Raw genomic sequence first — 15037 nt, 5'->3', positions numbered from 1 at the left:
GTAGTCTTAAAGTACTGTAAATTTAAAGTACTTTTATATTCTAAATGTTTCAGCATAATACATAATGCTAGCATGAAATATAATCTCACTCAAATTACAAGTGCTTGCATTTTTAAATGCTGGAATGTTCATTGCTTCAATGCTTGAAAGCATTCGTGCATTAAATATTAAAAATTGTCACCTTTGAAAGTTTTCAAGGAAAAATAAATATTTTTATATAAGGACTTAAAAACATTAGTGGCTAAGTGTTGTTTTTCTTTAAAATAGAAACAGAACAGACAAAAGCTTTTATCACATTTTAGTTAATTTCAAAGCAAACCAAGTATCTTACAATACATATGCACATATATTTTGTACATCTTCTGATTATAAAAATTAATGCATTTTTTGAATACTGCTGATACAATGAACTGAAGATACACCACCAAAAATTTCTGTATCCCCCCTACATAAAAACTTACTGTTCTGATGTTTCAACAAAATTTAAAAACACCAAAGCTTGAGACGTGAATATAAATATTGTTTCCTGAAGAGAAACATTGCTCTCATACACTGCTACATTAAAACAGTATGTTACCCATTCATATGGAGAGGCACTTTTGCTTTTTTTCTTTTTTCTTTTTCTTTTTTCTTTTTAAATTTACAATGCTTGCAAAATACTATACTTAGATCACTCATTTGATTACAACCCTCTCTTTGTAATCTGGTACAGCCCTTGTACCAGATAACACCATTGTATTCTTCGGAATATAATACACCAGATAAGATACAAAGTTCTGTTACTATGTATTTTTTTTTTTTTTAATTAACGATAGGTTTGCCCCAAATTTAAATACTACCAATAGGGGGATGAATTGTCACTGTGCTTAGAAGAATGTCAACATTATTAAATATAGCCTAATCGAAATTACAAGTTACATAATTATCTCAATTTTCCCATAGGGCTGAAAAAAGCACTAACGACAGAAACTTGCAAAATGTTTTGGAATACAACATTAAGGACCCGTTAGCTGATCCCAAACAAATTTGCCTTCCAACGTTATTGTATCTAGCTGGCAACACCCACTGCAATAAATGCAGCTACGTTTCTTTTGATAACCCTTTTTATAAAAAAGGATAACATGCCCATGAACTAATGTTTGTCAAGTAAGATCAGTTAAAGACCACCAATGTACAGATTTTCTCCACTTGTTTTGTTTTGCTTTCTGTGACAGCTCCAGCAGCTTGTACGTCAAAGAGTACTGCAGATATTGTAACTGTAGATACATGATTTTTTTTCTTCATATCAACTTAGTTAAATGTCAAACCATAAAGACACTTATGAGAGAAAGAAATTTTTAAATGCTTATCACATCTTGAGGTAGACTGATCTCCAAAATAAAGCTCTTCTACACTTTGATTCGTTCATGACCAACTTCCTTTTGGATCCTTCTCCTTGGAAAAATCTTTCGTTTAAGTGCAATTAGCTGAAGAGGGAAAAAAAAAAAAAGTATAATATTTAGTTCTTCACTGGGTCAGAGGTGCACAGCTGGCCTGGCTTTGCTCCTAGAAACTCTATACAATTTATACCATCTATGGTAAAGTCAATACTGTCTTTTTTTTTTTCCTCCACTGCGCAAAAACATCTATTACTTACATCCATCTGTTAGGCATACACGTTTGCACTGGATTTGTCCAGAGTAAGAGCAGAAAGTGAAGAACACAGTATGCCTATATTCTGATTATTTAAAAATTTGGGTAAATAAAATAATATAATACCAGGCTACATTTGCTTACTAAAAGATCAACACAAAGCTGGCATCCTAAAACAACAAACCCATACCTAGCTGTCCTACTGAATTGCTGACTACCCCCTTCCTAAATGAAGTTACTAATGCAGAAGGAGTTTTTAGTACATATAGAAGCTGAAAATCAAGGGAAAGATTCATGCACAAGTTATAGATGAAACAAAAAAAAAGTTTAACAGCCAACCTTTCAAGAATTACACCCTCTTCATCAGACCACGGAAAGGGTTACTTAAGGCCCCAACCTGCAAAGAATTACCCATATGATTTGTTCCATTGACTGCCTCTAAGTTTAGCAGGATTAATCATGTTCAAGAAAACCATTTTATCCTTGCAAAATTGGAGGTATTTTCTTTGAGCTCAATCCAAAACCTATCAAATTCAATAGCAGTCCTTGCAGTTACTTTGTATGGGATTTAGATCAGGTTCCTAAATATCTTTCTTCAGATATTTCTCAGCAAGACTAGGCTATCAGTATTACTTGAATTTTCTTCCTATTAACTTACTTTACACTTTTACCAATGTGTGTTAATAAACCAAGATTTTCTACAGCAATTAGTGATTTTGAACACCCAATTGAGCACATTTAAGATGGAACTGACAGTCAAAGCAACTGAAAAGGCAACGCCACTCTCCTCTCCCCACTTCCCAGAATATGGCCCTGTTTTTAACAAAATTCAACTTGGCAACTCAAAATTGAAGCAACCTAATCAGTAGTCACGCATCATCTTTCCTTCCTTCATGAAGGAAAAAAAAAACATGGCTATTCTTCTGTGTATTAGAATACATTCCATTTTATGCGATCCTAAAGATAGAGCAGATATTATATGTTGTAGATTTGATAAGATGATATAATTTTTACCTGCTCAGCGAAAAATGAGATGACTGTAAATACAATAAGCGTTACTAGAACACAATGAGTCCAGAATTTGAGCTTGTCTCTATACGCCCTCCTGCACAAACAGAAACGGAAACAGAAAGACAACTGCATATATTATACATACAAAAGGCACAAACTTTAAACTAAAGAGTTTCCATGAAATAGAATGAAGAAAATACATTTTAATAGTTTATCTACAGCTTACTTCTGATATGAAAAGCAAAATGCTTATCTGCAGTATATAGCTTAAGTTTTGCACATTTCAAAACTCTTCTCTAGCCTTAATGTACCTTGAAACTACTCTGGTAGCCTTCTGGAGCCATTCTAGGGTGTTGTTTACATTGGCTCTTAAACCAAAATTGAACCCTGTGCAACAATAAAGCCGAAAAACTCAACTGAAGCTAAAAATGAATTTCGACTAGCGTTTCAGCATGCTGTAATCTACCCTGGCAGAAATCTGCTCCGACTACAAAAGAAGTCAAAAATACAGTGTTCTTTTGAAGTTAACACAGAATAAATTCTTAGCAGATGTCCTCAAAAGGGAGCCAACGATATGCCGCCTTCTCCAGCACGGGTTTCTACAGCTAACTGCTAAAGACCAATCGGTTTACTCCCCATTCCTCCTGCCACCACTACGATATGGCTTGTACCTTTACAGTTCGTGCCCGTTCCTACCACCTACAGCATTTCTGATTCCTTCCAAGGTTCCACTAATATTTTCCCTTTCTCCCATAATTTGCTGGTCAGCAATAAAATTACCATACTACTCTTCTTGCCTCATTTTTATCCCTATACCTGCCAGCCTTTCAGCTGTGTTCTCAAGTCATCTTCCTCGGTTTCTAAACTTAAAATACTACTTCTAATATGGTGATCACGAGGTAAAACACACAATAATTTCACACACTAAAGATGTAAAAGGCATACATACATTTTCCATGCTAATTGTCCAGCTGATTATACTGCTGTCTGACAGCTTAAAAATATCACTTAGTAATGTATTGTAGTAGAGTCTGTATTGCCTCTGTGCAACAGACATTCAAAAAATATTTTCTTCTGAATTTAAAGATAAGGCAGGAAGCACTGAATTCATTAAAAAATTTTTTTTGAAAAAGGTTGGGGCTAATCAATGAAATTTTAATGACCTGAAGAGCAACAGAAAAACCCAGATCCTGCAAACCTCAAATTTTTAGCACATTCAAGTCTTTTTAGGTCATATTCACCTCTAACTCCTTTATGACAACACTGGGAGAAACAGAACTTGCATCGATACTACTCCATATTTATATGTAACTTGAAGAATTTCAAAGAGAATCTGCATAACGTACCATTCTTGGAGCTCATGCATATGAAGGAAACGATTCCGATATTCTCTCGGAAGTTCAAATTGGGAAGGTATGGGGAACATAGATTCATAGAAATCCCTAAGCACTGCTTTCACTGTCTGCGCATCCTTATGATTGTGATCAATATTGTCATTCAGGCAGACAAATTTTCTAGAAAATAAGAAGCCTTTGTTAGAATATTTCCCTTAATAACATGGCAAAGGTATTGGCAAACAAAGAACACCTATATCAAAGGATAACATTTGTAACTGGTTTCCTTATGTTTGCATTACTTTAAAATTAGTTGGATTTGACTGACAAGAGTCAAAACCTCTGTGGAATCTAAGGACAAGCCACGTTTGCCTCTCTTCTATTTATGTATATAATGCTGCCATCTACTGGCCGCTACTATGCATCATCCCAGCACCCACCGCTGGGTACCGACTGCAGACCAGGAGGCCAGCACTATGATTTGGGTAAGGAGGCGTTTTTTCGTTCGTTCGTTCAAGTTTTAATAAGTTAAAACGAATGAGGTATCTTAAGTAACAAAACGAGCTCCACTGTGGCAGGGAGACATAGTAAGTTATTAATATTCTACTACTTAGGCTGCAACCTTCAGAGAAGCTCAAAATAAAAGCTATAGAAGACTGCATGAGGCAGAACCGGGTCCCAAGACTAACTTATTGACAAAGCTATATAAACTGAGCAGAACATGAATCACTGAAAGATGAGCTTTCATCACCCATAACAACAACAATCTGGATAGAAAGATTTATATGGAAATCACTGTGACCACAAACATACTCCTAATAATACCTCTTGCATAGCGATTTTACAGAGAACACACAAATAGGTATTGGAAGGTATTGAAAATGGTTGCAAATAAAGCAGCAGCAGTATACTGAACAGCTAGGCACAGTGGCACAAGCCACTCCGAGCTGGTGTTTGACAGCAAAAATGCCCTTTCCTACATACAGGGAAGGTTATGTGCTTTATTTATATTGTGAGATACAAGAGCCTTACTTTTTCCCCAGGGGAGAAATCATAGCTGGTGACATATACCTTGGAATTGCTAACCTTTTTAAAGAAATGTGTTCTGGTCAGCTGCTGTATTCTGAATTGTATGGTGTGCCATTTCAAAGAGCAGAGAAAAGTTCAGATTTCCTACATGAAGACAGAAATAAACAGAACTCTCTAGAGCAAGCGAATCTGTCTACACAGGGCATTACACTTTGCCCTCAGTTTGAGGAGAATGCAGCATGATTGGTACAGCTTGCCCTAGACAATTATGTGCAGGGGATGAACAGTCATTTGAACTGCTGCATCCAAGAAGAACAAAATACACCTTTTCCTCCTCAAAAACTAGCAGACTATGTCTACGCTATCAAGCAGTACTACACACTGCAAAGCAGCTGGTTCCAAGGACTGGATGTCTACATCATGATCAAGCGTTTGGGGAGTTTACCCTGGACTAGCCACTCTGACCTGGTCCCTTGGATTGGCAGCTTCCTCTGAAAGAAATGCAGTTTACAGGCTCCACATCACAAATCAAAGCACAGTAAGTGGAGGTGGTCCAGATATTCATTTCAAAAGCACAATGCAGATCCAAAGTCACATGCTAATGTGGAGACACCAGTACTGCGCTATGCTATGTGGAAATACATCCTCCTGAAGCAACTGACTCAACCTCACTTCATGAATCAGCCAGCAATCTGGGACTGCGATATTTTTGTTCCTGAAGCGCAAAAACCAAAGGGGCATATATGGAGTCTCAGGCTGAGCCCAACATAGCATGTGAGTATAAAATATGAAAATGAAGTAAGTCTAGATAGAGATCAGCTAACTCTCCTCATCCTGCCTGCTGAGGCTCCTGAGAAGACAACAGTCTAGACATCATACTCAAAGGTATCTTCATCTAAGGATACAATTACTTTGCGAAACAGGCAACTCCTTTCAAAGTCCCTAGAAAGCTTCAGCCCATTAAGCTTTCCCTCAGATTTGGGTATCTAAAGCTTTTGCCACTGCAGTGTAGAGGGATACAGCACCTAACTTCCATTTATGGATGTGTCCCACAAAAGATTACTATCATTTATTTAAATTCCTTTTGCCATGTTGTAACAGAGCATGAAAGCATATACAAACTGATTTTGTAAGAAAATAATCCACCTCTAAATTTAGCATTTTAAATTTGTTATGTAAAGCAGATCAAAATGTTCTTTCCTTTAAAATAAAATTACCTCCAATATAAGATGTATGTCCTCTGAAATGCCAGAAATGAAAACCTCAACAACAGCTGAAATTTCTCTGTAAGCTTTCAAAGGTTTGAAAGATATAAAGACGGTAACAAATTAATTAAATAATCCCTAGGGTTAACAGTCACTTAATTTCATTTAAATAGAAAAAAAATTAATAGCACTTCTGGTTAAAATTGGTCTTGCACTACAACACACAGCAGATGAACATACTGCAATAAATGAGTCTTTTTTCCCCCTACAAGACACAAATATTTGAAACAGTTCAAGCAGAAAATTAAAGTAACCTCAAAACTTCATAAAAGTCAAGAAATAGCGTACCTGGGATTTTTTCGTATGTCATCCAGCTGACCAACTACATGAGAAACATTTGTGCGGATCATTTTGAAGGCAATTTCCTCTTCTCCCATGATTTCAAACCTTATTGTTAAAATAATGCTTATGTATTAATATCATAACCTAAGTCAGATTCAATACATATTTAATTTACTCTCTTCCTTAGGCATCTGACTGTCCAACTTTCATTATTATTTGTCATTTGATTTCTACCACTATACTTACATTTTTCAGCTATTGCTTTCACACAGCCACATTTATTAGTAGCCTATCACAAACTGAAGAACTGAACTGTAATATACACATAAACTAAGAATTTCAGCATAAGAATGATAATGAATCTTATCCACAAAGTAGACATACCACTACTACGGTATTTATAATTTTTTACAATTTACAACTTAAAATTACACTTCATATATGAAAAAAATGTGTTCTTACTTTCCAGTCACCAATGCAAGAAATCTTAAAATAAAATTACTTGTAGAAGAACATACAAAACTACAATCTAAACTCCAACTACAAACCCTCCTCACACATCAACTTAACTTACAGACAAAACAAGTATATGAAACGCAGAAGTATCATATCATGTCTGAAGGATATCAGTTTCCCAGAAAGAGTTTGACCCCCTTTTAACAGTCTTACAAGAGGTGTCACACACACTTTTTTCATGTTGTGCATATGCCTATAATACCTTTCTTATCTTGATAAAAGCCACACCTGACAATGTATTGCTTTTATAAAGCTCAAAGTTAAAACAGTTATTTAATATTAGGGATTAACAGAATGAAAGAGTAGTATAACTTAAATTGATTTACAGTAATTGTACTTTATTAAGCACACCAAATCCTTCTTCCTCACCCTCCAGTACCTGTCAATCTCATTTGTTGCGTCAGCACTTAAGCTCTAGCATAAACTCTCCTGAGAAGGGAATTACTTATAAAGCACACAGCACAGCTTGAGGTATTGTGAATTAATATATAAAAATGTTCAAATGCTGCCGCACGCAGCATCTGTGACCTTCTTTCACTCTGCAGTCTTAGTGGACTGCATAGCCACTCGTGGCACAGCTGAATGCTTCAGACTCCTCAACCCTCTCCGCTCTCCACCATCGCTGGAGAGGCAATGGAGAGCGGACAAGGCTCCAAGCTCCACACCAGCAAACAACCGTAATCAGATGCCACTAGTTTGCAATTTTCAGAGATCACAGATCTTAGAGAACCCTCACCTCAGACAAACCTACCAGAATACAATTACTCAAGTAAATCCAAGGTCATGGTTTGTCCTGCCATTTCCAAAAGGGGATTCAAAACCCCCTCCTTGTCCGCCTCCTTCCCCCACTTGCTACTCCTTTCCCTTGAAGAAAATCTACAAGGCACCTTGGGCTGCAATACTTTTTCTTTTCTTTTTTAAGCTTCAGTAGAAAAAAAAGAAGGATGAAACAGATTTACAACTTCTAAATACAAGAATATCTCCTTACACCTTTTTACACTACTCTTATTCACTTTGTATGATCAATTTATATAGCTGTCTAAAGCTACTCTAGCTTCTCACTGTTGTACAAGAGTTAGGATCTGGCCCAAGAAGATACGTGCAACATAAAAACCTTTAGTCTACTAGCAAATAGCAAATTATAAAAAACAGAAACAAAACATCATTCTTCATAATGAAACATATATAAACAGTTTTCAGTATTTTTACTTTGACTTCTCTTTTCAGCTCCTGTCATAATACATGTTAGCTTGATTTACTTTAACATAGTCAATGCATTCTTTTGTCATGTATGCATTCATGCACTTTCCTGCTGCTCTGCAACAGCCAGCATTGTTTTTCACAGGAATATCATAACGTACCTATATTTGTTTTTGTCCTTGTATGCCTTACGAATTCTGTCAGTCACAGGTTTGCAATTAGTAACTAGGTTTTTAGTCACTGGAGGCTGGAAGAAAACATATTTCTTTTGTTATACTTTACTCAAAGATTATAGAGTCTGCTGTAAAGGTGTACTTTGTAGAAAACATATTGTAGCTGTAGAGAACTGCATATACTTTGCTCTCCTGGAATGTAAAACAATACTGTTTCTTGACCATCTGCTGAGAACAAAAATACTGCTGTATAACATCAGATATCTATGTGTATTATAAGAAAAATACAGAATGTTTTTGGCAAGAACATTGCAACTTCACATTTCATCTTCAATACAATATTCACAAGTTGTAGCTGGTTTGACAGCTGTCTTTGGCATTCCTCTGACGGAGGCCACTCAATGCTAACTAGTAACACTGGCCAGACAAGCTTTACAGAACAGCTGATATATATTAGCCTCATTATTTCGATCATGAGCTATGCTGAAACAATTCTGGGAAGTCAAATCCCTATTCTCATGGGATATTTCTACAGTACTAGACTCATTGCTAGAAATGTAGCTGCTGCAGGCAACAGAAGCAAAAATAAATTAGGCCTCTGTGCTAAAAAAAACCAAACCAAAACAAACAAACAATCCACTATTAAGTCACTATTTAAACTGACTTAAAACAATAATATTAGTACATTAGACATTAGTGCTTAGATTAGTAATATTTTCCTGACTCTCCAAAAAGAACAAAGTAATTTGATGTTGTTTCCAATCACAGAGACTTTAAACACACTTATGGCAACCATTCTCTAGTATTACTCTTCAGAGTCTTCACTTCACTGACGCATATATGGCCTTACTCACTGAGGATTTTGCAGATTGAAATAAGAGAGTCATGAAGAAGCAAGATATGTAAAATGAAACAAGACTATACTGGAGGAAAGGTCCTCAGAATGCGCAGAATTCTCAAATCTGCACTTTCATTTCTTTAAACCAGGCTGACAGAATGGTTTTATATAGAACTTTGCTGGAATTCAGACTTTGGGGAAAATATTTTTAATACCTTGTAACTTAACCTGGTAAGCATACAAGGCAGGACAGGGTCTAGAGGGAGGGGGGGAGAAAAAAAAAAAAAAAAAAAAAAAGAGAGTAAGTCAATAGGGAGCTGTTTGCATACCTGTATCTACACATGGTGTAGATCTCTGTACTTTGGTTGGTATGCATTGGGGATAAATAATGGTCTTCTACCATGCAACAATTCATGACCTGTATTCAGCAGAATTATTTTTGCTTTAATACAGTATATTGGTTTAAACCTATAAAACATCAGGTCATCAATTCAGCGGAGTATATGCATACACTTTTTTTTAAAATGCATAGATTGATTCAGGAATTAAAGTCTCATTGTAAAGGTATTTCAGGTATTAGCGTCAGATCTAAAGACGCTAGATGCCTAAACTCCCACTAATTTCAATGAGAATTTAACCATCAAATAGGAATTAAGGCCTTCAATCCTTTTGGAACATCTAGTGCTAAGTCTTAAATCTTTGGAAGTTAGGAGGAGTTACTCAGAAGTCTTCAAATTAGGGAGAATGACTCTGAACACATTCCCCCAGTTTTCCGTTTGTTTTAAATACATGGGATACATTACAGGCAAACACTTTTCAGAAAGTTCTAGTCAGAAAGGTATCAGGAAAGAGACTCTTGGTACATACTGTCATTTTGGTTCATAGTAGTGAACTAGTTTTCTTAAAAAAGATTGACTTTTTAAATCCCTTATGTAACAATATTCAATAGCTCAGCTTTTCCCTGTTTTGAAGAAAATTTTATTGGCTTTAAAAATTAGGAAGCAACTTATAAAAGTTTCACATTTAAAACATTATTATTTCATGTGCACACAGGTAGCAATTTTTGTGAATACTTTTCTTCTAGAAATCATAACACCTTTCCAAGTGGAGTAAATACATGCTCTGCAAAGAAACCAAACATCTTTCAGGATCAATGTTTCTTACCAGATTGGGATCATAATACGCTTCCTGAGTTGGTGGAATGACATTGATCCGAGTGATGTTGGCAGGAAGAGCCTTAGAGCAATTTATTAGCATTTGTTCTAGACCCGTCAAATCCTATCAGAAAGGTAAAAAAGAAAAAAAAATACTGTTTTCTCGCTGACATAGTTCTAACATTTCATAAGCTTCTTCCCGTATTCAGGGTGCTCAGATATACTTAAAATATTATCTACATAATGAATTCCCACATTACTGTATGAAGAGTAGACTTAATCAGTTCAGAAGACCACAGTTCAACAAACGCTGAAATCAATGGGCCTCCCCATACGCTTAAAGTGAAGCGAATCCTCATCACGTAGTTGAATTGAGACCAGATAAAGCATGACCTAAGTAGGGGAAATGCCATTTTTCTTTAGAGGCGAACACAGCTTTACTGATGATGCCAAGACAGTAAAGAACTCCAAAACCAGAAGTGGAATATTAAAGTCTGTAACAACAACAACAAAAAAAGAGTACTAGAAAAAGCAGAAAGAATGGTTTTCTGATTAAGGTACAGGCCAGGAACACACTACTGCTGTGTTCAAGCTAAGCCAATGATTTTGTGCAACAAAAAATTATTTCATTGGTTTGTGCCCTGCTTCCTCTCCGTAAAGTAGCAATAGTACACAGTCTTCTCTACCAATCATCTCTTTAAGAGCCTAAGTCCTACAACGACCCTCTCTTTGCTCATCAAGCTCCCGAAAAACATAAATTTAAATCTTTGGATGTAGTCATAGTATTTACTAATGCAGTTACTTCCTTTCTACGCTTTGCCTCATTTCTTTATTTAGACCACAAGTTCCTCTGAGCAAGCACTGCTGTTTACGGTGCACAATGATCCCCACTCTTGACAGAGGCTTTTACTTTTACTAACTGCTTTATTGAAATCAGAAGCCAATGACCCGTTTTTCCGATGATGCTAAAACTCTTGACTTAATTGTAGACTCAATACAACAAAAAAAAGTTGAACGCATTATCATCATATTCTCAAGTTAAAATTAAAGAATAGCTGGATGCTAAAGTAAGGAAGAATAAGGATTTGATTCCTTTTGTGATAACCGTTTAAGATTTTACAGCTGAAGTAATCCTAAAAATCATTGCTGAGGAAAGAATACCTGCAAACTTAATGGTAATTCATGGATCCTCGTGGCCAATGTGCGAATCTCTCTGTCAGACAATATGCCTGACTGGTCTGTATCGACCTCATCAAAGATCTGGGAAATGTTCAGCGGCTGGACTGCACTCATAAGATAGTAGAAATACGAAAAAGCAAACTGCATATCCTCTGAGTGTCGCACTTTGTGAAATGATGTCTTGTCAAATTCCTCAGGAAACCTATACAGAAAAAAAACGTAGAGTTAATTTAGTATTTCAGGTCCTTAAAGTAAAACATTCCTTATCTAAGAAGGAATCATCACGTAAAAAATATAAAAGATCCTCAAACGTCTCCTTATTTTAGCACAACCATCCTGCTGTGAGAAACTCTTCATTTCCCTTTTCAAAATGTAATTTAAATGAGTAGCCATCAACACATTGTAAACTGCTATAACAAAGCAATAACAGAAAGACGGAATTATGTCACTTACAGTTTTAAACATTATTTCAAACAAAGGCATACTCACATATCCTGTAGCTCTTGCATAACAGTGCGGTCAATCATGTGAGGCATGTGAGCAGGGACTTTCCGAGATGTAAATCCAAATTTGCTGTTTAAAAGCTTATTTACATATCGGAGGGAATCAGCAAATGTATCTTTCAGCTGCCTTCCAAAATGTTTACCATCAGTAAAGTAGGACATCTGTTTGAGTAATGATTCTTCTTCCTAAGCAACAGGAGCGGTATACATCAAGGTTACGTTACCAAAAAGATCAAAAGGATTGAACACACAGGCAAACTGACATTTCAGCTAGGTGCCAGCTCTTTCCAGTAGTTGAATACTTTAAGATTTTAAGTCTTAAAGATTTTTCTTCAAATTCCTTAGTTCTCTCTTTAAAAAGAAGGTAACTCTTCCCCTCAAACCTGTCATGCTCTGGTCTATAAAAATCTTTCTTAATGTTTTTCCTCAGACACCACATACACTTAACCACTTTTAGTTATATATATTTGTAATATTGACTTTTTTGCTGATTACTCCTCCATACTAGATAAACTGAAATCCCATGAATATGAAATATACCTCATGCAAAAAATCTAATCCCAGAAAAAACAGAAAGAGGTGATCTTTTTAAAATATAGCACCTTTGCTATTTGAAGGAGTGAAGAACACTTGTTACCAACAGAATCACTCTCTATCTTCTCTTCTAGAGGTTTTCAAAACTGCCAAAATGCTTTAGCCGGAACAGAGGGAGCTTGTCGCATGTTTTCTTGACACGATCTGGATATTCAGTTTTGCTGATAGTCTTTCAGTTTAGCTTTTAGGCACCAAATACTCCCCATCATACATATAAATATTTTTAAGGTTTTTTTTTTTTTTTTTTTTTTAAATAAACCAGATCTACATTCATATAAAGGAAATCAAAATAAAACTTAAGCTTTCTGTTGCAGTGCTATGCGTCTGAACGGTATTTGGGGATTTGGAATTGTGCATCTGACATGTGAGGATTTTGGCACTGTACCAACAGACACTGAATAAAGAGTCAATCCGACTAAAAATCCAGTAGAAAGGGAAAATAAATGGCTATTCAGCTTTCACCACCTAGCTAAGAGATGCCCAGACCGTTAAATTAAATTTTATAAGGAAACTCAGAAGAGTTTCAAAAAAATCTCAGTATTTGCCACAAAAGTAAGACACATTTCAAATTAAAAAACAAAAACCCCATTAACAGGATTTCATTAAATAATGCAAAAAATACACAAGTATCCCCCTTTAAGCAGTGAAGTAAAAATACTCACATCAAGAAGGTCTTGGAAATACTTCTTTTTCTCCCATGGCAAAAAGCCTTGGTCACTTCCAGCATAATACTGTAATTTTCTTCCCAGTAACCCCTCCTTTATATTAGTATCCACCTGCACATGCCCTTTTCCTCCTTCCATTCCCTCTGTGTCTTCTCCAGTCTCTACATTCCCGATGTTTTTTGATTTCTGGGTTTCCTTTAATATGAGTGCATTCAATACTTTTTCTTGAGATTTATTTTTATTTCCCATGCCTGGAAGTGCGGAGTAAGAGCTTATTTTAGAAACAAGTTTGTTTGTGTTCATTGTCACAACAATCCCCTTCGTTCCTGTCAGCCTTGAAGAAGCTACTTCATTTGCTTTTATTGTGGCTTCTATTTTGCCTTCGTTTAAATCTTTATAAGGCTCGTGCATAGTGGTATGGTTCTTCTGATCTTCTGAACTATAACGCGCTCCCTTCTTTTCCAGGCCTACCATCCTCTTCACTGAAGATAAGAACTGAAAAGGTCTCAAGAGAGCAGCCTTGGACAGATTAAATCCTTTCTGAGTGATATCTCCATTTACTAGTTTCAAATTCAGGTTCTGCAGAGCTAGCTGAACATCTTCAGGAAGGAGAGACACGTTTACCGATGGCATTATCACCTCTTCATGGAGACTCCCTCCTGTGCCATTTAGACGTTTCCTGATTCTTGGAAAGCGTTTTTCTTCAGGAATATCCTCAAATATCATTTCAGCCTCTGGTATCGAAGTTGGAGCTTTATGTTCAGCATTGGATTTTTGCGTGGAGGTTGTGTTCAGTTTTGGTTCCTCTCTAGTATCAGCTTCAACAGCTACCTGCATTTTAAACTCTTCATCATTTTTATTTAGAAACGTAAGATTAAAATAGATCACAGTGGCATTCATGCCACTATGCATTATGAGGTGGATAGTCTTCCATTTGTTAGCTACTGAAGCATGTCGGATAATTGGATTATCACTATACGAACCCTCAATTCCTTTCTTGGCTATTTCACTAAAGCTGAAATAGGGCAGGCATTCACCTTTTGGAATAACATAGTAAGTCTGATTAAGCTGAAGCGTCACCTTGTACATCTCTTCAAAGTGATCTGGAAAACACAAAACAAATTTCTGTCAATTTGAAGTCTGACGCTTTTCTTTCAGTGCCCTTTTTTGGCAGTGAGACAGCTTTAAGGTGGCTTCCAATTATTCTCGCTCACCTATCTTTACTAATGAATTATTAGAACATACTCACATTTACAAACTAGCCAGCCACTCCAACGGCAATTCTAAAAGCCACTATAGTTGATCAAAGTTTCAGTCTCTACCTACAGAGTCTATGCAGCTCACTGTCACGCTTCTCTTACCTAAAATTAAGTCATAAGTAACATGCCCATACAAATTTTTGCCACATTTCAGTAGATTCATGTCACAGAAGAGGGACTATACTGCTGTAATGCATCTGGATTTGAGACTTTCAGAATCGTTACGGTTGAAACAAACCTCTCCCTACCACAGCAGAGGACAGATTACCTGTCAGCTCTCACGTGAACAAAATCTCACTGCCGGCTAACACAGCTGTCAGTAACACGCTTCCTTCTCGGTTTGGACACAGGGAAGCCTTTACTCTCCCAAATAGGCTGCATTCTCCCATACCTGTTCCTTTGT

General features: G+C 36.3%; 1 protein-coding gene across 23 annotated transcripts in view; it reads right to left on the bottom strand.

Annotated features, from left to right (window-relative positions):
- Window positions 1–281: 281 nt before the first annotated feature.
- Window positions 282–15037, bottom strand: part of GNPTAB (N-acetylglucosamine-1-phosphate transferase subunits alpha and beta) — a 47980-nt gene continuing 33224 nt past the window's right edge. For 11 of the 23 annotated variants that reach the window (XM_068944856.1, XM_068944879.1, XM_068944929.1 and 8 more), the window contains 9 exons: window positions 13373–14478; window positions 12103–12302; window positions 11596–11815; window positions 10445–10558; window positions 8431–8516; window positions 6560–6658; window positions 3990–4157; window positions 2647–2737; window positions 282–1466 (listed from right to left, as the gene is read on the bottom strand). In XM_068944856.1, the coding sequence (XP_068800957.1) occupies window positions 1389–1466; window positions 2647–2737; window positions 3990–4157; window positions 6560–6658; window positions 8431–8516; window positions 10445–10558; window positions 11596–11815; window positions 12103–12302; window positions 13373–14478 (2162 nt within the window). In that variant the 3' untranslated portion in view covers window positions 282–1388. Of the gene's footprint in view, window positions 1467–1971; window positions 2030–2646; window positions 2738–3989; window positions 4158–5063; window positions 5151–6223; window positions 6298–6559; window positions 6659–8430; window positions 8517–10444; window positions 10929–11595; window positions 11816–12102; window positions 12303–13372; window positions 14479–15037 lie in introns of those variants that run through there. The other 12 variants (XM_068944985.1, XM_068944868.1, XM_068944890.1 and 9 more) reach the window with 6 other exon arrangements.

Source organism: Struthio camelus, chromosome 1 (genome assembly GCF_040807025.1).
Source record: "Struthio camelus isolate bStrCam1 chromosome 1, bStrCam1.hap1, whole genome shotgun sequence".
Classification (NCBI taxonomy): domain Eukaryota; kingdom Metazoa; phylum Chordata; class Aves; order Struthioniformes; family Struthionidae; genus Struthio; species Struthio camelus.
The sequence above is the reverse complement of the archived record's forward strand: the minus strand, read 5'-3'. Positions and strand labels throughout refer to the sequence as shown.